A 27,963-nucleotide genomic window follows, 5' to 3' on the forward strand; every position below is an offset into this window, starting at 1 on the left:
CCCCCCATCACTCGTGAACAAGACCTAGAGATACCTGAACTCCTCCACTTGTTGGAGATCTTAAATCCTCTGTACACAACCAAACCATATCCCCGGGCCGGGTCAACTACTGACTTGCTTTCAACTGAAAAATGTGTAAAAATAAACACAAAATTAATCGGATAAAAATGTGGGGCGTCCACTGCATAAAACAGATTGATTTTTTTAAAATACAAAAAAAATTTAACATGAATAAAAGAGCCAATGTCTGTCTGGAGCAACAACCACTGACCTCATGAAGGTCAAATGAACATAGAAAAAGCTTCTTTTTTTTTTTTCAATTGTTGCATGTATGATTCCGGTCTCCTAGCAACAAGTCTGACCTCACACAGCCTCTTAAGGAAGGATTGTGGTTCTTTATGTTCCTCTATTCACGCTCGGCATTTTAATGACGTTCAGCACCAGGTTTGTTTATCTGCAGATAATGTCCTTGAATTTACATCCAACCTTGAGTGAACGTTACCATCTGCATCCGTCATAATTGATTTATTCCCTCGTCGTCACAGGAGGCCTGGAGAGAACTGGAGTCGTCTCGACCGGTCAAGTTTTTTTTTCTTTCTTTCTTGAAATAAGTGTTTCTGTGGAGGCAGACCTGGTGAGTTCATTAGACTCCTCCGCTCCCGAGTTAAAGGTAGAAAAATATCATTTCATTTTTACTTGTTTCTTGAGGTTAACAACTACAAATCTGTCCACTTAAAACAGACTTAACTAATCTATTTCTTGCCAAGGTTTTTCCTTTCAGGTTGATCGTTATTGAAAATGAATCAAAGTGAATGGACGCACAAAAAGGGGTTGCAGGTGCAATAGAGACAAACGCACACTTCCTTGTTGACACTGAAGCAATTTTTATTCAAATAAAAGTCACAATGACAAAAATACCTAAAAATCGAACTCGTCTTCCTCGGTTATTGGACTTGTACACCGATATTCAACTCCCAGCTAAAAAACCATCCCGACATAAACTGCGAGGAATAATCAGATAACCTTCAAATATCCAAGAGTGTGTACCGACACACACACACTCAAACATGTGCGGACACACACACACGGAGAACGCTGGCTTCTCTCGTCTCACTGAACAATGAAACGCTGCGTCTTTCAACAGTTGAAAAATGACTGTTAACCGAAGGACAAAACATGCTCACAACCTTTTTATTTATAATTATTTACAATTCCCAGAGTTCCGGGACGTCCGCATTGATTTCCTCGCGAGCCTCCTCTTCTTCGGCTAGTGGATCCTGGTCAGCTCCTCCACTATTTTAATGACCTCGTCCACCGTGGCCTCACGCTTCATCCCGCTGCCGTCATCGATCTGCAGCCCCACAAGAGAGAAACGCGTTTAAAAACCACCCGTGTTCATTTCTCGAACCCCTCTGGGTTCTTGCAAAAAACAAACAAAAAAACACTTAAAAAGCATTCACACGTTTCTCTACGGTTGCACTCATTTGTCTTCCCAGCATGCACCTGGCTCCGTTAACCAGATGTTCCCTCAACAACTTACTTAAAGTTGTACGACTCATCGAGCGTTCTAAACCATCATCTCGCTGAGTTCTGCAGCCTCTTCTTCTCGAGCCGCGGCAGAGGTTTGAAGTCTAGCACGAGGCGAAAATGGCTTCCCTGAGCGGCCTCAGATGTTCTTCCTAAAACTCAAAACCTTTTTGCTGCAATTACACTTTCGACTTTCATCTGGTCACGTGGCACCATTTTCAAAAGCATGGACTGTGAAAGCTGACTCCAGCCCCCGCCCGCCTCGCATGCTTCCACTGGCGTTGGAGAAGAAAACTTCAGACTCGCAGGTCCACAAATAAATTTAACGTCGGGTGGATCTTTAACGGCTCAAGAGAAAAAGAAGCAGAAAAAAAAACTCTCACCTGAAGAGTGCTGACCACCTCCTGCATTTTTGCTTGACCCAGATCCAGAAAGCTTTCGATTAAATCTCCGTCGATGAATCCGGCTGCCTGCTCAGTTTTCCGCTCCGTGTGGAAAGACCTCCAAGTGAATGTCAGTCAAGGAAGTGTCTGATCTCTGGTCTACGTCGGAACAAGAGTCAATTACGCCGAGTCTGGCGTCTTTCATCACTTTTTTACTGCGTCTTTTACTAATTTGATGTATATTCTGTTTAATTTGTATTACTTTTATTCAATTTTTGTCTCATTTTATTTAAAAAAATCTTAATCCTAACTTAGCATTTGCTGTAAAAACTAGCAACAATTTTAAACCCACTCCTGTTCTTCAACCTGGGAAGAATAAAGGTATTTGAATAAATCAAACAAATCATTGACAAGAGTATCGTTTAGGTTTCATCTGGTTCCCAAAGCCTAAAGAAGCAAAGCAACATGTCGTGTGTCTGGTAATGAGCCACAGAAACGACGGCGCCAGTTTCTGTACGTTGGATCTCAAAGCCAACAACACGGATCTAAACGACTCTTTATCTTCCGTTGATGAATGCGTGATGCGGCGACTGACGCTCCGAGCAGGAAAACAAACATTAGGAATAATAATGTTTATCTGCGGCTGTTTGGAGGCGCCGACATCATTTATGACGGGCAAACACCCCGATAATCAGCCTCGTCTCCCCCTGTACTCATGAAATGTTGATGTCCTATACAAAGAAAGCTCATGAATATTTCAAGAACCTGCTGGATATCCTGCTATTAAGAGCAGCAGACAAACGTGAATAAAAGCATGAGCAGCACCTTCCGACAGAACCGGCCGGCGACAAGGATATAAGCTGTGTTCGATCTTTCCCACACTCTTGATGACCTTGTTGAGGCGGTTCTGCAGGTCCAGGAGGAGGCTGTACCAGCTCTCGGATAAGGAGGTGACCAGACCTGGCAGAAACACACACACACACACACACACACACAGAATAAACACCAGGATCTGTGATGGTAGATCATCTCAGGTGGTATCTGGCAGAGAATCATTGGCATTTCTCAGGCCATGACTCATGTAACATGTCGTTCTGCTGAGACATGAATAATTCACCGTTATTCTGTTATCAATCTAGGGAAGGAGGCTTCATGACAGCGTTAGTCTTCATTAATAACAGAATAGAGTATTTAGCCTCTGCTGGGGCAACATTCCATTATGAATAAAAGCTCAATAAAAGAAATGTACACTGCCTGAAGGGACTCGTTCTGCTCAATTCAGGCTTTTAAGTTGGTATACGATCCCAGTGGAGCAATGAAGAAGGTTTCTTTCATTAAAATACAACATGAATCTCAAATAACGTGAAGAATAAATGTACTTTTTCAAACGCCTCAATCGAGGAGTCATTCTGAATCATGCACACAAACACCAACACGCTACTGCACTTGAACTACAAATATTATGTTGTTTGACCTTCAAAACAAAGGTAAAATCGATCACTTTTTTTCTTTGAAAATACATTTTATCGTTGTCCAGTTGTTATTAAAGAGGGGCTTCAGATTTTGTTTGGGGCCAAAAGTGATCAATGTCATCATATCAAGAATTATCTTATTCAGAACTTCAAAATAAAAGCTCATATCTTCCAACCAGACCAAATCACAAATTTTGGAACATTTTAGTTTTTAATTTATTTTACTTATGGGATTTTGGCATAAACTTTTTTTACAATATAAATTAGGGCTACTTTACCTTTAAAATTAAATAATATTTTTATAAAAGAGACGGTGAAATCTGCTTAAAGGCTGCAAATGTCCTCCAGGACTGACGTATCCGTGCGTTTACTCCCTCGGACGTGGTCACAAGTCAATTTTCTTTGCTAACAAACTTGCTATGTTTGTTCTTAAACTGCCAGTTGATGTTTTTAAATGTTCAATTATCTTCAATGTGATGGAAAATTGATCACCAGACAGTGTTTAAATTGAGGAAAAACACTTTTAGCAGTGAATGTAAACACACAAGCAGTTACCATGACAACAGCTGTATAACTGTCAAGTCACGCGCCCTCATTAAATCTAGCCTCTTTTTTTTTTGCCCTCAATCTACAGAAAAGTGGAAAAAGTAAGAATATTTTTTCTCCAGAACAGTTAATGATTTGGATGCCTCTAAAGAAATCCTCGGCCGAACAGAAAGTTGTTTTAACTCGGGCACATTCTAATAAATTATTTTACAACTAACTTTCATTAAAAGTTTTTCACCAACACAATTTGGAACTATTTAAAGTGAAGAAGATAAACCACAAATACTAATGAGAAAGTGACTCGAGAAATCAGTGTGTTGTTTTTCAAAATGTTGTGAAAGTTTCTCTCCAGAAGAATATCGTTTGGATAAGGGAGAAGAAAGTGTGGCCTCAGTGTTGAGCAGCATTTTGACTCTAGCCTGGTCATATTATCTTATGTCGCCAGTTGTTGCAGCTGAACCCTTTTCTGGCATCACATTTCACAACTTGTCTTTTCACTAAATACTGTCCAGACATGACCTCTAGTTCTCTGCGCCAACACATTATAATGACTAGAAATCCTCACAATGCAGTCAACACTCATATCTAACTGAAACGACTGCCTCCAATTGTTGGATTTCCAAACTAAATGTCTGTTAAATTGTGTTTATTTTCAGCATTGTACAGAGCTGCTCCCTCACAAAGGCAGGAGGAAAAACTGACTGTGTTATTGCTGCGTCCAGTCTCTTTCAGAAATTGGCCTTTTCTGTTCTAATAATGACATTTTCATTTTTTGCAACCTCGGCTTTCAATTCTATCTGAAATGTATTGAATCGTTAGTTTTTTTCCCGACAAATTGAAGGTGCTGCCATTTCAAACGTATTTGTTCAACTTTGGACTTTTCACCAAAGAGCTTCAACTTTCCTCCTTCGTCATCACATAGAGAACTTTTGTTTAGTCAACATAAGGCTTGACATAGATTTTACACAAAACATATATATTGAAAGAAGAGTGTGCATTAGAAAGTTAATAGGAATCATTAAAGGGCAACTAATGTGAAACCTCAACTCTTCTGAGTCACATGTTTCAAATGTTGAATTCTTTCTCTCCAAGATGCAATACGTCCCTCATCATGATGTTTTAAAGTTATTACTTAATAAAGTTCACCCCCTTCTGAAATCTCGGTGAATGAGACGTTTTGAGAGCAGAGACCATTATGATGTAATTATGGCTTCACTCCTCCTCCAGCCAGCTATAATCAAACCCTGAGTAGGCATGATATGGTAAACAAGATTGAATCTCCAGAAAAACAAACCTTTTTAAGGCGGGGCTTAGGCACATTTTCCAATATAAATATTACAATGAAAAGAGAGTTTTGTACAAACATACTGATGATACAATAGAGTCCAAAATCTATTTAAGACACACTTAAATCAACACATTAGTTGATCTTTAAATCTGTGGCTTAGTTAAAAAAGAAAGTAAAGCTTGATGAAAGCCAAGATTTACAAAAACTAAAGCCGTTTTTTAACCTTACAAACAGAACCATCTGTAGTTTTGGTACAGATTTCATTCTTACTTGAATTTGAATCTTAAGGCAGATTAACAGATCACTTGTTAAAAACAAAAACAAATATTCAGGAACCAGCTGTGAAGTGAAATATATGTTTTAAAAACTCATAATTGCCACAAAATGCTGTTGCTTAATCAGCCCCAAATCTTTACTGCTCTGTCGTGTTGACCTCTTACAAAAAGCTTAGATCTCCCATATGCTTCCATTCATATTTGAGATGTTAAGCCATGTTTGGAACATACCGATCATTCCGTTGACGGTGCCGAAGAGGACAGAGCCCTGAGTGGGCGTGGAACTCTCTCCCAGATTCTGCAGCACCAATGATCCATGGCAGAAGACATTGACAAACTCCCCGAGGTGAAAGACGCCGACCTCCTGCAGATGCTGTCTCTCCTCGTCCGTGGTGGCAGCGCTGATGGTGAGAGATACCACAAGCGATGTTCAGAAACATTGAGACTTGTGGGGAAGATGTGTTGAGAGTAAAACACAGGTGGTTACAAGACAAAATGGCAGATGACTAGAGGTCAACACTGATCGATTAAATACAGAAAAACAAATGGTTGAGAGATATGAGGAGTGCTGGAAAAGGTCAGGGAATAATAGAGAATAGGGGGATAAAGAAGTAGAAAAAGAGATGCAGCACAAAAACAAAGGTCAAAGGCATAGACTAGCCTGCCGTGATGTATTAGACAGATAACGATTGTTGATGCCACAGAAACTATTTTACCATCTTCATCTTTTGAAATCATGAGTAAAATACCACCAAAACCACTGCTTAACATTGAGTAACCTTCACACTCTGAGCATTCTCATATCTTGTTGTTGAGACAATTACCACAATCTCTGGCTGGCAGTGTTGAGTTGAAGGCATTACTGCAGCTTGAATATAAATGCTGCCTTAACACAATGAGCTCTACATTTCTCAAGCTCAATGGTGACGAGGAGTATTCAGGCAGAGTGCAATGTTTATAATCATTTTACCAGTAACATCCTTTTTCCGTTCATCTATAGATACCATTGATAAAAGTGAACGAAAAAAGGATCAGAGGGAGGAACAAATGTCTTTATCAAGGCACATTAAGTTGAAGTCTGGCTGCTCACCTGTCTTTCTGGCAGACAAATAAATTGAACGCGTTCTCTGCACCCAGGAAGTTGTCATCATCCAGAATTTCCACTGCACTCATCCAGTTGGGATTGAAATCTCTTGCAATCTAATAAAACACAGAAAAGTTTGTTATCCAGCGATACAATTTTCTAATCATTCACTAATGGATCTGTGAGAAAAATTTCTGGATATTTATGAGCCTTTACAGTAAAAAAACAAAAACATGTCACTTTTTAATTGAACTTTAAAGAAAATACAAAAACATAATTTTACTTTAAAAGCTTGCTCGTTATTCAGTGTATCAACACATAAATGAACACAACAAAATGAAAGGCCTGTGACAGGATGACAGGAGTTGGAACATAAGCTGCACCTAAAACCATCTTCATCCAAATATTCGAGACAGACGGGGAGCTTGAATAAGCTCAAGGCAAGGTTGAGGTCCAGGCCATTTGCTGTCTGATCTATTTATAATTAAAGAACATCTTATTTAATTCCAAAATTTAAAATTAAATTCTTACCATTTTATTAATACATTGATATCAGGGAGAGAGACGACACTTAAACTTTAGAGTCAGTATTCTGCTAAATGTGAAAGTGACTTAAAATGTAAAAGAAATGCCAAACGTGAAATATTCTGTAAGGTCAAAGCCTACAGCAGAATTTATTTTAGCGATATTTTTTATTGAAGGGCAGTCATTGTGTTCATATTTCAAAACCTCATCTGACAGTGATAAAAATTAAATGAGGGCAAATGACTTTTCTTTTATGATTCCTGACATCACAAGAGTGCCTCGGTGAAGATTCTATTCTGCAGTTTTGCTCAATTAAAAATGAGGTTATACTTTATTTAAAAGGTAGCTCCACAGATGCAACACCTGTTCCACTCAACGTTTGAAAGAGAGCATCTACTCACTTCCTCAAAGTTACCCTCCATTGGTTTGTAGGCCAGGAGCAGGACGGACCTCATCAGGTCTCCCACCAGAATAAAATCTCCTTTGGTCTTTAGGTAAAGAGCCATGATGTTGTTATAGTGGTTGCACTCCGTCCTGAGCTCTTTCTCGGCTGTCCACTCATAAAGACGGACCTGAAACAAAACAGACACAATTAAAGGGAACCTATATTTAGAATTTTTGGAAATTTAGTCCAATACGTATTTTAGGGAAAACTGAAATCAGATCTTCTTTAAAGCATCTGGCTTCCCATCGCTCTTATTTGGTGGTTGAACATCAAGGAGAATTACACATCATAGATTCCATCTATGAATCAACATCACTTAACTTACATTTAGGAAAGCACGCCAAATACAAGTTCATTTCATGCCACAGTTAAAAAGATATTAAAGAATATATATGGACAGAGGGGAAATATAGTTATTTGGGCAAATATAGATTCCCTTATTATAAAAAAAAAAATGATACCAGAAAGGAAATTAAGAAAAAAAAGGTCCTGCGATATTGCCATCTTAAAAGGTAAAAAGGGCTGAAGAGAGAAAGAGCAAAGAAATTGGCCTCTTTCTGAGGCGTACAAACCCCGTGTACGAATTGCATGGATACTAAAAAGTTGCATCACCTGTCCTTGTTAAAAACGAATTCCTTTCACACAGCGCTGGTGTCAAACAGTGAGAGCAGGTGCTGGAAAAGCTGCACTTTATACCCAACATGAAGGATTGAATTAAGAGTTTTTATCAGGTCCAGATGATTCAAACTAAAAGCTAATTTTCAAAATAAAGCAACCAATTTATCTGCAAGGTTAAACATGAATGCTTCACTCACTGTGCTGTTGATGCTGGCCAGCAGTTTTCCATTAAACTCCACCATCGAGTAGACGGCTCCTTTCACCTCTTTCTCAGCTACTGTTTGCAACTTTCCTGCACGAAAACAAGACAAAGGTTGGTTGCTAATTTAATCAAATTTAATACGATATATAGGCAATGTCAAAAGAAGGAGCTTCAGGAGTTCTGTAGGGTGAACATAATAATACAGACAGAGACGGGTAAAGCCAAGTTGGTCGGCTGAAAGAGCTGAATTAAAAGAATGGGAGATATACTGTGTGAAAGACAGCAATTGCCCCCTGGGAAGGACGCGGTGTGAAGGAAGATGAGGGAGATCCGTGCCGGTAAGAGGGAGGTGTGATAGGAAGTGATAAGAAAATGATTAAGGGAGGTGGAAAACAAGAGGACACAATGCCCGAGAGGAAACAATCAGAAAAAAACATTTTAAAGTAAAAAAGTTGAAGAAGGAAAAGAAACAAGTGGGTAAGAACAAACAACACAATTCCACTATAAGTATTAAAAAGCAAGTACCAACCATCAGTGTAGTGAAAAACAATGATGCGGCCTTGTTTGGGCTCAGCCTCCTCTGGGTACACCATGGCAGTACCAACAATAAAGTAGACGGAGGGGTCCTTCCCGAGGCGACAAGAGACCATGCTGAGGGCGTACTCGCTCGGGAGGAACTGGTGGGCATGGAGAACTGGGGAAAAAGTAGAATCAAAAGCTGCAATGTTTCTTACGGACACAAGCAGTTTTCATATCAATATTCCAAGATTTAAGGGGCAAAGAATGTACATGATTAATATTAAATAGTTATTTCTATCTGAAAACTCGCTTCCAAAAACAAAATAACATTTTCCAGAAAATATTGGGCGCATGTCTTTAAGATGTCATGGCACAATTTTAAGCCCATTTCTGGGCAATAAATAAACATATTATATTGATGGCAGGATGACAAAAAGATTAGTACAAAAATAATCTGGGTGCTCTTTGATGCTACTTGAAACCCATAAAAAGATTAACATATGAATGAAGCGGTTGATACATGTGGGACTTGTAATAAAGTCTTTGACTGGGAGATGTAAATAATTTATCCAGCACACTAGGGCATCTTCTGATTAACAATAGGGCTACACGCTAAATTACTGACTTACTTACTTAAACTAATAAAAAAAAAAGATTTTGCCGTAGTTTATTACCATATCTACGGCCATTTTTAAAAAAATTAATTCAGTATATTATGATCTATTTAATTGTGGTTTGACAGCAAAAAAACAACGATTACATATAGTGTACTTGTGAACAATTGGAACAATACAATTTAGTTTACGGGTAAACAATTCTATTTATTAATATTTTTAATTATCAATCTGTAAATATGACTATATTTAGTTGTGGGACTTTTGTCCACCGCATTTGCCACCTAAAGAAGGGGAACAGGTGATTCTACAACAGATTTGAAAACAAAAGTAATGTAAGAAAAAAAAAATTATCATATGTAACTTGATCTTTTTTTATTTGATTATTTACTTTTCCCTAAACGCTTTTATGCTTTATTTTTGCTTGACGGCCAAACACACAATAGCCACTGTATAAAACGTGGAAATCTAATCGCACACTACTGACTTAGAACAAGTATTTAATATAGATTAGAAGCTTGGTTTTCATATATGCATTATAGCTGAACAGAAGTGGTTGGAATAAAATCCACTGAGAACAATGTAAAGGTCTCTGTTTCACAAGGAAATGACTCTCTTTGAACATAATGGATGAAGCGCTGACTCACCTTCAAAGGTGTGCTGATCCACGACGAGAAGACTGTGAACCTCCACGTCGTCCCCAAAGGATGTCTCATGGGGAGAAGTGCTGCTGGGGAAGAGTTTGCTGGAGCTCACACTGCTGGACAGCGCCTAGATGCGTGTTTGAGTTACGATGACAAAAGAAAATGCAAATCTTTGATCAAGCAGCGCAGTAAGGATCAAGCTTAGCTCAAAGTTTTGTCAGTCCGAGCGCGATAACCGCTATTTTGCTCGGACTCACGTAGGTTTAGGCAATAACACAAACATAAATAGAGACCAGACACATCTCCAGGGGGAAGAGGATACTGAGCCAGACCGAGCGCACATACAAAACAAGCAGTCGCAGTAAATTGGGCTGAAAGGTAATCACATTTTTCTTGTCTGCAGGAATCCTGTTGAAGGAACCGCATGCCATGTGCTTAAAAACTTCACGGTTTGTTTCTGTTTCCGCTCAACTAGCATTATGGCACCGCCAATACCCTAATTGAATCTAAACTATTTTTCATCTTTAATTGTTATTAAATATCTTAATTTAATGAAATATTTTGGCCCAGTTACAAGCTCGTTTTTTTAAATACAAGAATACTACAAGACGTGTTCAAGTTATGCTATTAAAGTCGAGTTTGTTAATAGTCTAATGTCCTGATGTTGCAGGTAATTGAAAAGTAAATGGCTTCATCACTTCAAATGAAATAAGATTACCTGAGTGCTCGCACTGGGGCGCACGGCAGATGTATTTCCGCTCACATCCTGAATCTCCACACGACTGGAAAGAACTCCGAAACACTGGGAAACCTCCTGATAACAAATTCGCCTAATGAAGTGTTTACAGGGAAGAGAGGACAAAAAAAATGAGTTCAGAAACATTTTAATTAACATACATTTATTCATCTTCCTGTCTTTCTGCGGAATATCAAATGTAATACGCAGAAATAGAAGGTCTCAACGGAACAGGACTGTCTGATTTCAGTCAGATTTTAATAATTCAACAATCAAACATAACGTATAGGAGAACACCAAGAGAACTAACCAGAGCTGCTCAATAAAACAAAAACATCTCACTTCACGATGAGTATATTTACAAAGATAGGGATCTATTCTGATGAATTATGTTTTAAAGACCAAACTCACCTGGGAGATTCATAGAGTGGAACCGTGCGGATGTGAAGCTTCTGAATCTCATCAATAGTGCCAATAGTCAAAGTGCTGTTGTTAGCAAGAGCCAGACTGTGTGAGGAAGAAAAAACAAAACCAAATGATGAGAACATCCACGACAGTTTGTTGTAAATAAAACTTAAAATTAAAAAAAAAAACATTTGCATCAACCTGTCTGGGTAGCCTTCAGAATTCAGAGGGCACATGTAGTTGACCTCCTTGAGGTTCACATTGGAGAACACAAGCTTGTGGTTGGAGGAATAAATGACGGTGGGTCGATCAGAACAGGCAAAGACATTTGAAGTGGACAAAGATCTGAAGGTCCTCAGCACAGTGGGCTGGGTGCCAAGGGTGACTTTTTTACGGTCGCTAAGGACACCTGAAAAAAGAAAAAGAGAATAAGATTGAAACACAGTTGTAACAGAAAATACAATTTGGAAAAGGGAGAGAATGGATTGCTGCTCAGGTCTCCAGAGCTTCCATTCATCAAAAACAATGGAGAAATACTACAGCCAACATAATCGTGTAGTTCCCTGTGTGTCTATCCTGGTGGTCTCTAGCTCACTGTGGAGGCAACACTCATCATTTACCTGCTCAAACAATACCTGGGATGCAACTTGAGGGTATATTTTGAGAATAGTGACCTTGGAGTGACATCGACTTTCTCGGACCAAGAGCAGTTTAGTAAATTACCTTGAATGATTTCTAGACACACAGAAACAGTTCTTGAAATAATGAACTTTAATCAACCCACTTTTAAATTTCCAATGTGCACTTGATGTTGGAATATTACACATTAAATGGAACGCTAAAACATATATAATATGGCTTAACTCTGGTTGTGGTGACGGGAGAGCGAGAATGAGAGTGAGAGATAATGTACAACGTGATCACAGTGTCGGAAAATAAAGATTATATTATACATGAGCCGCATCATAGTCAGCTTGCACGTCATCCGTCAGCCGACATTGGAGGACAAACTGGTTGAGCTGTCATGCACTTTTAAAACTGATGCCACTTGGCGCCACATACCTGTGCGAAAATACTTTTTCTGCACAGACATATATTAAAAATAAATACACGTCTTAATGTGGAGAATGATCTCCGTGTGGCTCCACAATTAAACCATGTATGGGAAAAAAAATAGCTGCCAAAATGTAAATTGGCGCAGCATCAATGTAAATATGTTTACGTTTGTGGATATAACATTGACTGAGATGTTCTTTTTTTTTTTATTACTTTTCTGTTCAAAGTTGAGTTTGCACATGACAGCAATAATGTGCACTCATGATGGATATTATTTTGACTTGCTTTTATATTACAGTACATTTCTAAATGTAAAATCATAACAGGCTTGCTCTGTTCTTTTGTGTTGTTGTTAAGCCAGTGTTTGGATAAGCCTAGTGCTTATGGCCGGTGCCTCACATTTTATTTTATTTTTTTCAGTAACATGCAAGGATAGTGTGGGTCGCCAGTCTCTGGCTACATTATTTTGGGGGTTGTGGGTTGAAAAGTTTGGGAACCTTTGGTCTAAATAACTTTGAAATTTAATAAAATAGTTTGCAATTTGTCTTCATACTTTTTTTTAATTACATTTTAAAAATGTTTCTTTGTCAAAGAGTCATTACCTAAAATTTTCATTTACTATAGGTTACCACAAAATGCATTTAAAGGGCAGTGCATCCAATTGATGCAGTGTGTGATTTCTTTATTTTTCAATGTTGCGTTCAGTTTGTTTAACAACAACATGCCTTGAGGTTATTGAGTATAAATACAAAAATGTAGACACCATCTTTGAATAGCAATATAAAAAAAGATTATAAAATCTTATCAAATTAAAGTTTCTGATATTATTTCAATTGCAACATAAACTGAATGTCTATGACTGTGACATGAGCTAGACATTTTTATTTATTTTTTGGTACGGAAGAATTTCAACTAGGAGTTAAACGGATTGTTAATAATGTTTTGTTAGTGAGTGTCATAAACATTTTATAAAGCAAATTTCACTGTATTAATATATATAAACAAAGATGTTTGCCGCTGAAGCTGCACAAAGTTCCAACAGAAGTCTCTAAGCAAAGATCAGCCGGTTCACAGAATTACCACCGTGCTTGGGCGGTGATTTAGCAAAATGGACTAACCTGTCTGAAGATCAAGACCAAAGTAGAAGAGTGCTCCATCTCCCAGCGCACAAAGCAGGTAGTAGCTGCCTTCAAAGGTGGTCATTAGGATGGAACGAGGGATGATCTCTGGGGATGCACACAGAGCAAAAGGATTTATTTCACCTCTCTTCTGGAGTCAAAGGTGGATAGATGAACAGCGCAGTGATGAATGTCAGCTGAAACATCTTTGTCAGAACAATCGATGGCTTTCATCCAGAGAGGCTGAAAACTGGAGGAAAAGAAACGAGGAACAAATGGTAAACAGCATTTATTGGCAGTTATAGGAATTACGCAGGTTTTGTTGCGTCAGTCTGAATAAATGGGGAGATTTATTTTCTTTCTAAAACAAATATCTCACTGAATATATTTCCTAAACATATTGTATCAAAGGTCAACATTAATAGTTTGGAGTCTTAGCATCCATTTGCTTTTAACATTTTTATCTTACAGGTTTTACATTGTTACCTTTTCATTTATCCAGTTTAAAAAAGAAAGGACAAGCCCTCGATGCTTTTCACACCCATTTGCATCAATGTCAACAACGTGAGGATATATTGGTAGAAAGTAAAGCATCAACTCTAGAACACGAAAACCACTGAATCAGAAATGTAGATAAACTTGGGTCAAGCACGAAAAAAACAAGAGTAACCTACAATAGAAGAGTTACATACAAGCACAGGAGGGAATTAAACGTGTAGCTGTCTTGACGCCTTTGTCAAAAAAGAAGAAAGGGAAGAAAGGAAAGTGGGAAGACATGAAACATCAATGCTGCAACTCCATTCTCCATGTCTCAAGCCTGTCTGAGGAGTTGTGATTGATGTGGGGAAAAAAAAAAAAACACTTTTCAAAAGATCCCAATTTACGTCACTCCATGTGAATCTGCCAAACCTGAATGTTGTCCACCTCTACGACAAGATAAGAAGACCTGAAAAAAAGGTAGGCAGGCTGGCATGTTCAGGCCTTTTTAAAAAAAGGCAGTGGCGAGTCCACAACATTTGACTTGCAAATGAACAACACAGTGGAGCTACTTCCTTTCAACTAAATTAAGTACACCAAAGGGACAGAAAACTCTTTTATGCCAGACAGAAGAGATTGTTCACAAACAGTCAGTAGCAAACAATCATCCAGGATCCCTATAAACTCATAACAACAATCTGTATGGAAGGAAAAGCATTCTGTAAACTGAATACAAAGAAAGGCAAACGAATGACAACTTTGTCAGATTTTCTTTTCAATTTTGACGTTCAAATCTGCCGTCCGAGTGTCCTTGTTGAAGAAGTGAGGGAAATCATGAGCAGCCATCCATCAGAAATCCATTGAAAATGATGGCTGACACTTTGGAAAAAGAAACTGACAGCTAAAGCAATTCAATTGAAACGTCATGCCTTTCGTTTAGAAAATAATTCACTTCATCTATAAATTAAATTACTTTTTTTTTTATGATACGGTAATTCAACATTTAGTCAGTGGTAGACTGAATAGGACCATTCAATTGTAAGAACTAAATGTAATTAAAAAGCTGATCTACTGAGCTGAAAAATGAGAACCAAACATCCACCAAACCCGTTTCTCTGCACATATTTGCACTTTTCCTCCAGAATGTCTCACCTCCACCCAGCATTTCCTTATGCAGCGCTGTGAAGCAGGGTAGTTTAAGTACCCTGGCAGAGATGTCAGTCCAGAGTCCCACAGCACAGAGCGGGGACTCACCACCTCCCTCCCCAAGAGGCGTGATATCCAGACAGGCCACTTCATGCTCCATCTCAGTGGTGCTTAAAGGGAGAAAAGAATCAAAAGAATAAGAAATATGGCTCCAAGTGTAAAGATGAACTTGGTGGTTCAATGTAGACAGTTCTTTAAAAAAATGGCAACAAAACTATGATTCAAATATTTTTTTTAATAAAAAATAAATCCTCCCACCTGATCTGTTTGAGCTCTCCAGACAGGATCTGGAGGTAGTATAGAGCGCGTCCCACTGCAAGGACCACTTGTGTGTGGTTACAAGCAGCCACACTTATATTCCTTCCCTGTGGCTCCTTCCATTCACTGACTAAGGTTTTACTATCCTGGAGCACCAGACGCACCGAGCCCGACGTGATCTGGAAGCACACAAAGATCTCCCTTTACAAGGTTATCCTAGGCAGTAGTTTAATAACAGTGGAAACAGAGGTGTAAAGAAAGAGATCTATAACATGCCGTCATCTGATACAAAGCCTGAAAAATGCATCTGTTCCAGCAATCTTCCAAAATAAAAAGGTGTTTTTAAAAAGGTCCAGCACATGATCCAGGCACCCTATACCATTGTTACGTGAAATGTGTGCAGGTAATCGACAAAAGGAGGTTTGAATTATAGCAGCACTGAGAATGAGACTCATTTCAGTGGAGAGAGTTCATCAGCGCAAAAACAATGCAAAATAAAATAAAATTCAGTTTAATATTGTGACTACAGCAAGAGGTGAAATGTTTAAACTTACAGAAAGTAACTTTAGATTTAGAAAAACAAATAAAAGGAAAGGTGCGGTCAGTAAAGCGTATGTTTCATATTCATAAAATTACCATTTTAAAGGATAAAACACACGATTACATTAATAGTGTATGATATTCATGACCACCCTGGTAAATCATTTAGGATACCACCTCAGCAAAGTATATAATTGGATGAAAACCGCGTAAAGGTGAATTATTTATGGTGAGCATTAATAATGGATTAAAGGGAACGAGAATGTCTTGCTCTAGTTTGGGAGGTTTACTTAGATTAAACTGAGTTTTAGCCGTCAAAATAGGTTGTCTAATGTAATACAAACCCCTTTCCGGAAAATTGTATATTTTACGAGACATTTTGTAAACACGGTTTATGTAATGTATAATATATAAAAGAAAATTCAAGTTAAAGGAAAAAAAAGTCTGCGGTTCACAACTTTTTTCCCCTATATGGACATTAAAAAAAGTAATGATAATAATTCAAATGTATTTAATCCTTGCAGTAGATCAGTTTCAACTTCATATAAACACAAAACTCCAGAGCTTTTAAACTTTACCCTCCCATTTTTCTGCATCATCTTTCTCTACAGTTCAAGCCGTGACTAAAAAATAACGCGGCAAGAAAAAAGGAGAAGGTTATAAGGAGGATAAATCCTCAGTTTATCCAAAGGCTGCATTCAAACGCATGTCACACTGAGCTGAATAAACACGTGTCGCTTTGGTCGCTTTGTGTGATAACAGAAAAGTGAATAAACTTGGCGCTGCTACTTGGATAGGCGTGACACATAACTGATACACATTTTTGATCGTGACACTTGTGTGAAGATTCCACGAGGGATTATTTAACAGCTCAATGTCTGTCAACAAGGCACAGCTGGAACCTAATAAAGAGCTTCAGCACTTGTTCAGCCATTTTGCAAACTGAGATGCACGCTGTGTGAGTGAATGATTTTCCACCACTCGAGCATCATCGTCATCTACTGTGTGCTCAATTGAAGATGTCAAAATTGAAGCCGTTCATAATAATCACCGTCAGTATAATTAACACACTTGTCCCATCACAGCAATTTCGCACAGAAATATTCAAAGTGTGTATTTTAGTTGAGGATTTTATGTGTATGTATTCATATATAATTGGATTTACATATTATATACAAGTACCATGTAGTCAACATGTGATTAGCCGGGACTTCTGCAGCACAAGCCAAAGTAAGACGGCTGATTAGTCATTTGAACGTTGTTTACAGAAAGACACGCAATTAAAATCCACGATGGTTTGGAAAGTCCCGGCAGACTTGTCTGGGGAAGAAAGGATGACTGGTCACCGTTAATTAGCTAAACAGTTGCTTGTTTTATGTCGTAGTCAACATGTTGCCCCCCGCAGCAATGATTCATTTAAGACGTTTGATTTGAAGCTGCTGAAGTCTCATGCAGTGCAGCCAATGTAGGGTTTTGAATAAACAAGGCCACTGTCACATTGGATGTCTTGTTGTTTAAGGGAAGATGATGCAGCAAGCCACAACACAAATTGTGAATACATTTCAGGGTCTGAATGTATCAATATCAAGTATAAATAATTAATTGCTGCTGAACCAAAAGCATTAGCCTTGAAATACTTCTTATTACTGAACACAGGGAGTGTTTGAAGATGTGCGTTTTTGTGTACAAACCTGAATCAGTTGCTGATGGGCCACGTTGCCACAATAAAACGTCTGCTGGTTGTCAACGAAACCTGGAAGTTCTGTCTCTTCAACTTCCTCTCCACTCAGCATCAACACTCTGCCAAGGGGAAAACGAAAACGCTTTGATAAGGCTATCGACTCTAGGCTTATCAGACAGGCAGCACAGAAACCACTCACCGTGTTTGACCCACGAACGACAGCACCAGCATGTCGTCAGTGTCTCTGCCTGCCTCTGAGCGAAGTGGCCACAGACCTTCAAGGGGTAAGAGCGAAAGCTTTCAAGGAGACTCCGAGTTATTGATAGGCAGGGGAGAGATGTCAAATGTCACTTTGTCAGTGGATGTTTACACGACAGAGGTGTAGGTTGCTGATCTCCCTTAGTGAGTCATTGATTTGTAAAGTGAATAATTGCCACCATCAAGAGGCCCGGGCTGCTCGGATCTTAGGGGCCGAGACGGCCAATAAATAGCAGACTTAACAAATGCAAGGAGACCTGAAAAGGCACTTGGTTTTTATTTAAACCTGACCGAGAAAGAAATGTTGCCTGACTGACATCTTACTTTCTTACTACTTACTTGATCTGAGGAAAAGGGATGGGATTTGGTTCCGATTGTAAAACATGTACTTGGACAAAGCTTAAATCTTAAAAGTTAAAAATAGGACCTAAAATCAAGAAGCACGTTTGCCCTAAACAGACATTGCAGAACATAAAACAACATGGCTGCAATAAACTTAATCTTACACTCTGTGGAATAAGATATTTTGTACTGCAAAAACACTAGTTAATATGTCGGAATGCTTATTGATTGGGATAAAGAAGACACAATAAATCCACAAACCTTTGATTCCTGGCAGGTCGATGCTAGCATGTTCATGAATTCCAATGCCATTGCGGATGATGCGAAGAGAGCCTTCCTTGAACGCACCAGAACAGGTCACCAGCTGAATAAGGGGAAGAAGATGATGTCATTTGAATTATTTCATAAGTTACATTTACAACACAAGCATCTATTATTTAGTTCTAAGAGTCTTTCATGATTTGATATAATCATTTAACTCTTACCATTATGACTAAGAAATGTTAAGTTATAGTCTAGTTGGTTTAATATTTCCGTGGTAAACACATTTGGTTCTCTGATGAGAAATAAGTTCAACAATGCATGAGCTCTTTTTTTTTTTAACCAGGTCAACTTTCAACATGAATAGAGGCTGAAATTAGCTGAAGGCATGAGTAGAATCAGCACTCTTCGCCACAACAACACAAACATTGTAGTAGACGAGTAAACACAAACTCAAACCAGCATATTCTCAGTGGTTTGTTGGCTTTACATCCATAACTCCACCACGCTAATGAAAAGAACAGTCTTGTAACAATAGTCATACAAGTCCAGCAGACATGTAATGATATTGCTTCTGACTCGTGTTAATTATTGCCTTAGTAGAATAAATGGAGATGCAGTTATGTGGATGTATTCACCTTGTGGATAACATGCTGATCTGACTCTTTGAAAACAGCTTCAAAGCTCTGCAGGCCTCTGCCCTTGGAACAAATTCCTAGACCCTCTGAGACTTTGTGCTAAATCCTGCCAACAGAACTCTGTCTTCAAACCCCAGAATTTCATCTTAACACCAGCAACACACTAAAATATTCTAAAATAGGTTGTGAAAAGTAGGAAAATTTAAATTTAATTTTCTTAAATAATAAAGCTACAAGATAAATTAACCTTTGAGATATTCATTTTTACAGAGCACTCCAACACTTGCCTGCATAAACAATAATTCCACTCTAAAGAAAAGCAGTCTCAAAGTATTTATTTAATTCTCTCCTAATTTATTCTTAATGTGAAGTATTTAATTCATCTAATAAATGCTATTTATGAAAATGTGAATTTTGTTGATATTGATTATTTTTAATGAATTTGGGGTATAAATCCATTTAAATTCAAATAATCATGGAGATAGTTTAAAACGACGTGTACTTTGGATTAATCTACCAAACAGCGTAACATCCTGCTTCTCGAGGGACAGAGATTCAATATTGTGTAAATTTAGAAAGTTATTGTTTTTCTGACAACAAGTCAATACAGTAAATTCTTCAAGGAGTTTGCAGGTAAAATGATCACCTGCAGACGCATAAAATATTTAAGGCCTATCTAATCCATATTTAAGAAAGCATTTCACAAACATGATTTGAGGCCTGCAATGGGGAAAGAGGAGATTTATTTAAGGCTTTAGAAGACTTTTTAATGACCCATGGACATGATGATTACCACACTTAAAATCTACCTCTGGGGGCGTTATCGACTTTCATTTAATTAAAGATTAGTACCAGCTTGAAGGCTTTATGATTTTCATAAAAATCAGACTTTCACATTTTGTTTTCAAGAGCTGCAAATGCCAGCAAAGCAGAAGCAAAGGTAAACAAATTTTAAGTGGAGGGGTGTGAATAACAATCGAGTTGAGCACATTTATTTAGGCGTAAAAGACAATAGAAGCAGTACTGAATTTTTAAACGAAGATTAGACATCTACAGAGTTAGCAGATATATTTCTACATGAAGAAAACAGGGAGCTAACAGGGATATAAAAGAAACCCCTAGATAGCTAATCAAGTTGCTGCAGTCAGCAAAACTCACTTGAATATATTCAACATAAAAGTTCTTCGGCTATGGCACGATTAAGTTGTAAAGCATTGTTTAGTTTTACCGTCAATATGTTTGATCACACAGCAAAACAAAATGATGCATTTCAGAATTATCCACCAGGCTTATGTAGTTATTCTATGCTCTGTGTGCGAGTGTGTCTCTCTCACTTCAGTTTGTTTGCCATTGGAACCCCAGAAAAATGCAAAAATAACGTGTGTTACAACATGTTACAGTTAACAGAACTACACATAATACTTATAAGAAACAGTAGTGCAAAAATAAACTGCAACCATGATTTCAGGTCCGAGGTAGTGCAAAACATAAAATGAACAAATGAGCTTTGGTATCAATACTTTTATAAGTTTCAATAGTTTGGACAACCCCAACATAAACAACTAGAGCATTCTTTGAAATGTATTGTATTGTATAATTTTGAAAAAGTAGCATTACATGTTTAAAGTGTACATTCTTTTTTTTCCATTAAATTGTTTAATTAATTTTGACAAATACAAATATTTTGATATTTACCTGACCCTGGCCTTGTCTCTCCAGGTCCACCACACACATATCCACAATGGGCCCAAGATTAGTAAAGGTCTCCATCACCGCCACAAAAGAACCCTGGTCATTGCTGTCCACGTTGAGCTATGAAAAACAAGTGGAATATAATTGACACTTGACTAAGACAGGTGTACTTATATTACATCTTTTATAAATTCACATACAGCAAGACATGTATATGTATTTTTTATTGATTTAAATGTCCTCAGTGCAGGGAATAAAAACAAAAGAAATAAACCAAATAGATACCTTAACCAACTGTGAGTCGCCCAGTCTGGAGCCCACAAAAACCACGCCATTGTCCAGATAAGTCAAACATTCAGCAATTGAAGTCTGTAAGCAGATAAAATCATCAGAAGACAACATACACAACTTATTTTGATGCGTTTTTCTTTCTTTTCTTGTTGTTGTTCGGCTCTAAAGGCATTATAGCCTTTGTATGTAAAGGTATACGCATTTTCCTGGAACTTGGGGAAAGTTGAATCTGTACTCATCTGTGTCAAACATTCACAGGAATATTGTGTTGCAAACATGTTTTGAGTCCAAAACAAATATGCATCCTTTAAAAACAGCTGATTTTTTTTCTTAATTCAAAGCTTTTTTGATCACACCAAGTAGGAAATATGAATGAGTTATGGTTGGACAAACTAAGACTTCAATTATAAGACATGTTGATGTTGATTGTACGGCAACAAATGAATGCAGCATCACCTCGCCCAGCAACTCCACATGCAGGTCCTTCAAGGCCACTGTGCCATCGATGAGCTCCTCCTTCTCCAGCAGCAGCATGAACAGGCGTCCCTCCATGTCTCCAAGCAGGTATCTTGAGCCATTGGGATCCACCCGGTTGTGACAGACAATAGTGCTTTGCTGCAATTGAGATTAGAGCACGCTTAGGTCACCTCAAAATGATTTAAAAAAACAACATATGCATTAGTTGCTGTGGACAGTTTCTCCTTCTGTTACATGATTATTTTCAGAAAGGTTGTTTGTGGAGTTAAGTTATACCAAGACTTTTAAACAAGGACATCTATATTTTCTTATAACATCAGCAAAGTTTTGGCTGCTTGATGCAGACAGTGGAATGTAAACTTGCCAGAAAGTTTAGTTAAATCCAGGCAAACACTTTATGATAGAACCAATGAGTAATGAGTTTTTGAAAGACAATGGGAATGACAACATAATGGGGATCACCTACTGCTACTACAACATCATTCAATTCCATCATTGCAGGTGGTAATGAAGTAATGGGGCATCACTGATATTTTGTTACTAGTTTTTGCAATCAAGGTTTTTTTGTAGATGTCATTATTCACGGTAAAAGTCAATTTCCCACAAGACTGGTCTCAATGAAAACTACTTTGTGAAGGCATCTGTTTAAATGCATACATTTACACGAGAGTGTAGCATTTTTGTCATAAGAGTCTGGGTGAAACAAACATCATTTTTTTTAATCTAAATTATGATTGAAAATGTTGGGAAATTGTAAGGCAACCAAAGTCTCTAATGTGGTCATTAACTCAAGTTTATTTATGAATATAAATTTAACAGGGGATACAGTCCACCGTTTCAAACGATACAGATGCATCTATTTTGTTTTATTGCTGCATAAAAAAATCATCAGGGAATGGAAAAAATAAACAATCTCAACTTAAAATAAACCTCTGTGAAATCTGAAAAACATTGATATGGATAATGGGCGTTTAAATTATGCAAATATTACTCATAACTTAACCATAAAAGGTCATGTTTACTGTGCATTTGTATTTGAATATTGACTTCAAAAGTCTGCATAAAATAGTGACTCGACAGAATATTGAATGACCATTGTTAGCATCATTAAATTAGCTATGCTGTTTTCTTAGTTTCAAATGGTTTATATTACTGTTCTAACTGCACTGCAATGGCAATGATGATCGAATCAGCCACATCCAAATGTAATCATCAAATTGTTGTTTTATTGCATTTGTTTTTTATAATCTATTTTCCATTCCATGCAGGTTTTCATTTCAAGTTTACAGGAGGTATATCCAGTGTCATGGTGAAGCATGAAAATAATGTGCATGCATGAAATATTAAGCACAGCCATGAATAGCGCAGAGTCTCTGTGTGCCAACAGTTGATGATAATGTCTTCCAACAAAGGTCACATGAACAACTTATACTCCTTAAACTTTTATGCATTTGGCTCCTGATTGTACAATATTGGACAGGGAAAAGATGGATATACTCAACACTACCACATTGCCTCTGGTCGAAACATAATTATAGCATCTCTCTTGAGGAACTTATGAATTTCTGCATTTCGCCACCAAAGAATAATAAATGTTACTTTAAAAAATTCAAATTCTTTGCCAGCTATTGTCGAAGTTACTAAGTCTTATTTATCTGACACTTAATCTTCAAGCTGCACCCCAAGAGTGCAACAGTCTTATTTATAGAAACAGGATGCTGTGGAGGAGATTCTCGAGGCACTGAGCCGTGTACATGTTAGCAGGGCATATGAGGAAACTAAAGTATTGATCTTGGACTGAAATCTTTACTTTTATATGAAAACATTTTCATATTCATATTTTTTAGAATAACAAAAAAAAAAGTCCAACTCATCATAGATACATACAAAAATAACAAAAAAGCAATAACTGTGCTAAAGAGCCTGCACAAATATTTAAGGTGAGCAAATAATTTATGTTAGAAATAATGACTATAGCGATATGTAAGTTGTGGTATAGTAACCGATGCTGTCGTGTTACAATGTCGTTGCACAAAAGGATTATTTTAAGTAATATTTTTGGTGATCTTGAGGGTTTGCACATGCCAGTTATGAGGTAAGAGATTGTGTTGTATACTGTGAATGGGGATACTCTACGACCGTCAAGGGATCCAAACAAGGAAATGGGCAGTAGAGAATGTTTGAATTTTAAACCTAGATCATTTAAGTTACATTTTTGAACATTATCTGTGACTTATTACAGTCTTGGTTTTAACATGGTTTTAACATGTATATGATAACAGGCCTTGTGCTTTTCTTAATGGATAACATTCTTATGGTCGATGGACAAATTCAAATTCATAATCTACCCTTTGCCCTCCTTACTTCTCAAAATAATTATTCTATTTTATATACAGTAAATATTACACAAATTAAAGTTTAGGAGTTCTAATGTAACAGTAAGTCATTAACAATGTTGTGTAAATAATTTATGGAATTACACAAAATCTGTCTTTCTACTTTATGGTTAAATGTCATAAGCTGATAACATCCTTTCCAACATTATCAAGAGCAAATATACAGACTTCATTTACCCGTGTACTTAATTTCCTCTTTTACAACTTAATTTGTTTTGCACAAGTCAACTAAATAACATTTCATATAGTCAACGATGTTTCACATGATGTATAAAACGGATCTCTTAATGCACGACACCATTTCATAATTTCACCAAAAATATAAAAATATAAAAGGTCAAAATTACCTTGATAGTAGGTGGAGCGATGGCCAAATATTTGTCTCCATTGTGGTAGGTAATGGACTCCTGTCCTATTATAATAGCGCCACCAAATGGCTCTGGTACTGAAATACCAGCAAAAAGTTGTTAGTAGTAGAACAAGTGTGACCAGGTAAAAAAAGCCATGACAAAATGAAACAATATTTATAATGTGAAGAATGGATGTTAAACATGCACAAAAGTACAAACATTTAAGTTAGGCCAAATTAATATCTTTCCAAAAGTGATGTTATTTCATGCACAAATATTGAAACCACTGCTTCATGTTAACCCCTCAAATTCCTCTTCAAGTACGTATTAAAAGCTACTGATGCAAATCAAAGTCCATTGTTAATTTCCAGCACTGAATATATTACCTGGAATGACCATAGATGCTTCAGCCTCAACATTCTCTTGTTTCCAGGGTCCTTTGTTGAATTCTTTCTCGCGTAGAGACACCTCGTATGTCTTAACGTGTCGACCCTGTGGGTCCTATGGTTCATAGAATGATAGTAAAGAGAGGGAGTTCAATGATACTGTAATAATGTAGTCAAAACATCCAAACAAAAAAGTATAAACAGTAAACTTTTCCAAAAGTACCTGGTAGATGAAGCATACGGTCGGGGCCTGGCAGCCATACAAGAAGTGAACGTCAATGACTTGAAGTTCCTCCAGGCGGATGTTAAAAGCCTTTAATTCGCGGTTGTCCCGATCCAAAGGAATCACCTTGAACAACCCGTCATAAAGCCTCAATCCTATCATTGTGCATTCTGGGTCAACAATTCCAATAATGCCAGTCTCTGATGGACGTCCGATGCGATCCTTCAAAAGAATTGGTAAAAAAAATATTAGATGACAGTCATAAATCTAATCATTATAGCAATAAGCACAGACACAAAAATACAGAGGACGGTTAAATTAAGGCAAGATTTTTTAAGGGAATATACAGCAGAAAGCAAAATATTTTTAAAAATGCATGGGCAAAAAAACATTGGTCTTGTGTTATTAGTAAGCATGCAATTCAATTCAATTTAGGCTTGTGCAATGTCCAAATTACAAGGTGACTTTGTTAAATAAAAACAAGCTTACTCAACGTCAAAAAATAAATTAACTATTCTAAGAATCTAAAAAAACATCACAAAATAGTAAATAATAATAAATATTTATTCTAAAAAAAGAAAAGAAAAATCATTCCAAGTCATTTTTAAATCAACAAAATGACACACAATGGCTTTATAATCTGTCTTTGATGAAGCTCATTGTGTGTTGTTACTCCAATCCTTTATTGTGTACTCACCTGTACGTTTCCATGAGCACGGGTAATGATGTCAATGGTATCTCCATTTTGTTTGTATTCTAGGATGCAGGCATTGTATTTGGAAGTGAGAATAAACAGCAGATCCTTGCTTTCTCCCTGAAAAGAACAGATAAACAAAAGTAGTACCTATTTTACTTCAAGTACAAGAGTGTGGTGGTGAAGCAGACCAGCTGTGTGGTTTGGTGCAGCTGGGCACTTTAAAGGTCTTGACAACAGAGCACAAACCCTCCAAAAGTTTTAGTTCATTTAATCTGCAGAGCTCATACTTTGCTGCCTGCAGCAACAAACCACAAAACATGTCTGCTGTGTGCAGGTTTTAAACTGTGTGGGAAAGTGGTTTAAAGTTTGTGTCTGGGAACATATGTGATGAAAAAATACTTTGAGGAGAAAGTATACTAAGAGGCTTCAACACAAAAAATATTGTTTGAATTCTTAAGAACAAACACCTGGTGGATTATGATGAGTTTTTAAAGGCTCATAGCAGAGAATGAGAAGAGAAAACGCAGCCCACACCAGCAACACTCGCCCTCATGAGGTTAACCGCTAGAAGGCATAAAAATAGTCTGAAAAATAATTGAATTCATCAGAATAGATGACCATCGTTTCTCAGTGGTTAATGACACTGTGTTCCGTCGACTGCTCTGTGACTCACCTACTATCTGACTGAGTCTGGCAATATGCTATGGGGATGAACACAGGATAGACTCATGCTCCTCTTTATTCAAAACATTTACTCACAATGCTAACAATTCTGTCTTTGTCAACATCTTTAAGACCATATTAATGTTTTTCAATTTGTTTTACATACAATTCAACAAACTGTTGTTATTACTGTATAATAAAGGTAAACCCTTATTTTTGTATTTTGGTTTTCCTTTTTGAAAAGTTTTTGTTTATTCATAAAGCATTACGCATTACTGTATACTTATTTACTTTACAATGTTTATTTAGGCATAGCTGTAATATATTGCCCATTTTATTTGAATTTTCTAACATATTTTGCATGTTAAGAGTCTTAATATTTTCAATCTATTAAATATTGTGTAACAGATAGCAGATACATTTAGAAGTGTTAGTCATTTTGACTGCATAGTTGTTGCAATGGGCCTACTAGGGTTTTTGTATTATTTCTACTTAAGTAGCGAATAAAATATGTATCAGTCATAATTAATTTTATCGTTATTTTTTTACAGATCATGCACAGTAGCAATAGTCAGTATCCGAGATCAGATGTCAGCACACACAGCAGTGAGACATAGATTTGCACTCAGCACATCAGTAAAGAAACCTCTCATTAAAAGGTAAATAACCAATATCTGATAGCACCTACCTTTGGTCTGAAAAGCTCCATAACAGCGATCTTGCCATACATGCCAACTTCTTTGACGGGCCGCAGCCCCTCTGCTGTGACAACATAAATTTCCAGTCGTGTGTTCTTCGCTATAAGCAAATTGAGGTCCTCTGCTGAGGTGAAGTGCCCTGCAGACAAGAATAAACTCATGTTATCATTCTCAATGTGTTTCTCAACATTGCTTAACAACATTTGGCACTAAATCCCTCAGATATAAATAGATAGATAGATATCCCTAATGGTATTGCAGTCCTGTGTTAAAAAGACCGGTTTATACAGGGGAAACATTTATTAAAGCAGCTTTTAGAGGTTTTACACATGACAAGAACTTAAAGGTAGGTAGCCTTAGAAGTTGAGGTTTGTTTTTTTTATTACACCAAACCTCCTATTCTACATGTAAAATGAAAATATTTGCAATACTGTATGTTAACGGCTTCGCTCTTAATAAGTGCTTAAGTATGGCAACAGTACTTATTTTTGGGGGACATCTTGAGTGACAACACTGAGTCACAACGCGTTGCAGCAGAGTGTTGACAACACGTACATATTCGAATAAATCGACGGGTTTGCAGTGAAAGTGTGCTTCTCCAGCGAACCACGTCTCGACCAGCAGGTCAACAGTGCAGCTTTCTCCGTCCCGTCGTGAGCACGGGTTTGTGCGCAGCGCGGGAGCTAAGCTAGACACAAGCTAGCGTGCGTTAGCATTGACTCCTCGCCAAAGACGAGCGAGAAGTTGCCGTCGCGACTTTACCTGTGATGCATGCGTTGACCGCGGTGGGTTTCTGGGCTGTGACCACGTAGTTGTACGACATCTTTGTCAACAAAAAGTAAACACCTCAAAAGTGTTTTATGTCACACAAGTGACAGAATCATTGATCAGAAGTATCCGGAAGTAGTCAATGAAGCTCTGGGAAGGATGCTAAGAAAGATCGGCAGAATCCGGGTAGCGCCCCCGTGTGCT

At 37.5% G+C, this 27,963-nt stretch overlaps 1 protein-coding gene across 1 annotated transcript; it reads right to left on the bottom strand.

The window, feature by feature from the left end:
• Window positions 1-864: 864 nt before the first annotated feature.
• Window positions 865-27,919, bottom strand: ddb1 (damage-specific DNA binding protein 1). The gene is made up of 27 exons (XM_087794298.1): window positions 27,754-27,919; window positions 26,982-27,130; window positions 25,631-25,747; window positions 24,934-25,155; window positions 24,711-24,825; window positions 24,322-24,419; window positions 21,558-21,716; window positions 21,096-21,179; window positions 20,814-20,930; window positions 18,481-18,583; window positions 17,819-17,894; window positions 17,630-17,738; window positions 15,399-15,577; window positions 15,087-15,250; window positions 13,458-13,565; window positions 11,485-11,692; window positions 11,290-11,385; window positions 10,861-10,972; window positions 10,146-10,269; window positions 8,895-9,059; window positions 8,361-8,455; window positions 7,502-7,672; window positions 6,582-6,691; window positions 5,723-5,892; window positions 2,768-2,870; window positions 1,911-2,034; window positions 865-1,351 (listed from the first exon to the last, which is right to left on the bottom strand). Exons 1-27 carry the CDS (start codon window positions 27,812-27,814, stop codon window positions 1,268-1,270), a joined length of 3,423 nt encoding a protein of 1,140 aa, XP_087650424.1. The 5' UTR covers window positions 27,815-27,919; the 3' UTR covers window positions 865-1,267.
• Window positions 27,920-27,963: the final 44 nt, after the last annotated feature.

The sequence above is a fragment of the Callionymus lyra genome, chromosome 6 (assembly GCF_982586985.1).
Source record: "Callionymus lyra chromosome 6, fCalLyr1.hap1.1, whole genome shotgun sequence".
Classification (NCBI taxonomy): Eukaryota; Metazoa; Chordata; class Actinopteri; order Syngnathiformes; family Callionymidae; genus Callionymus; species Callionymus lyra.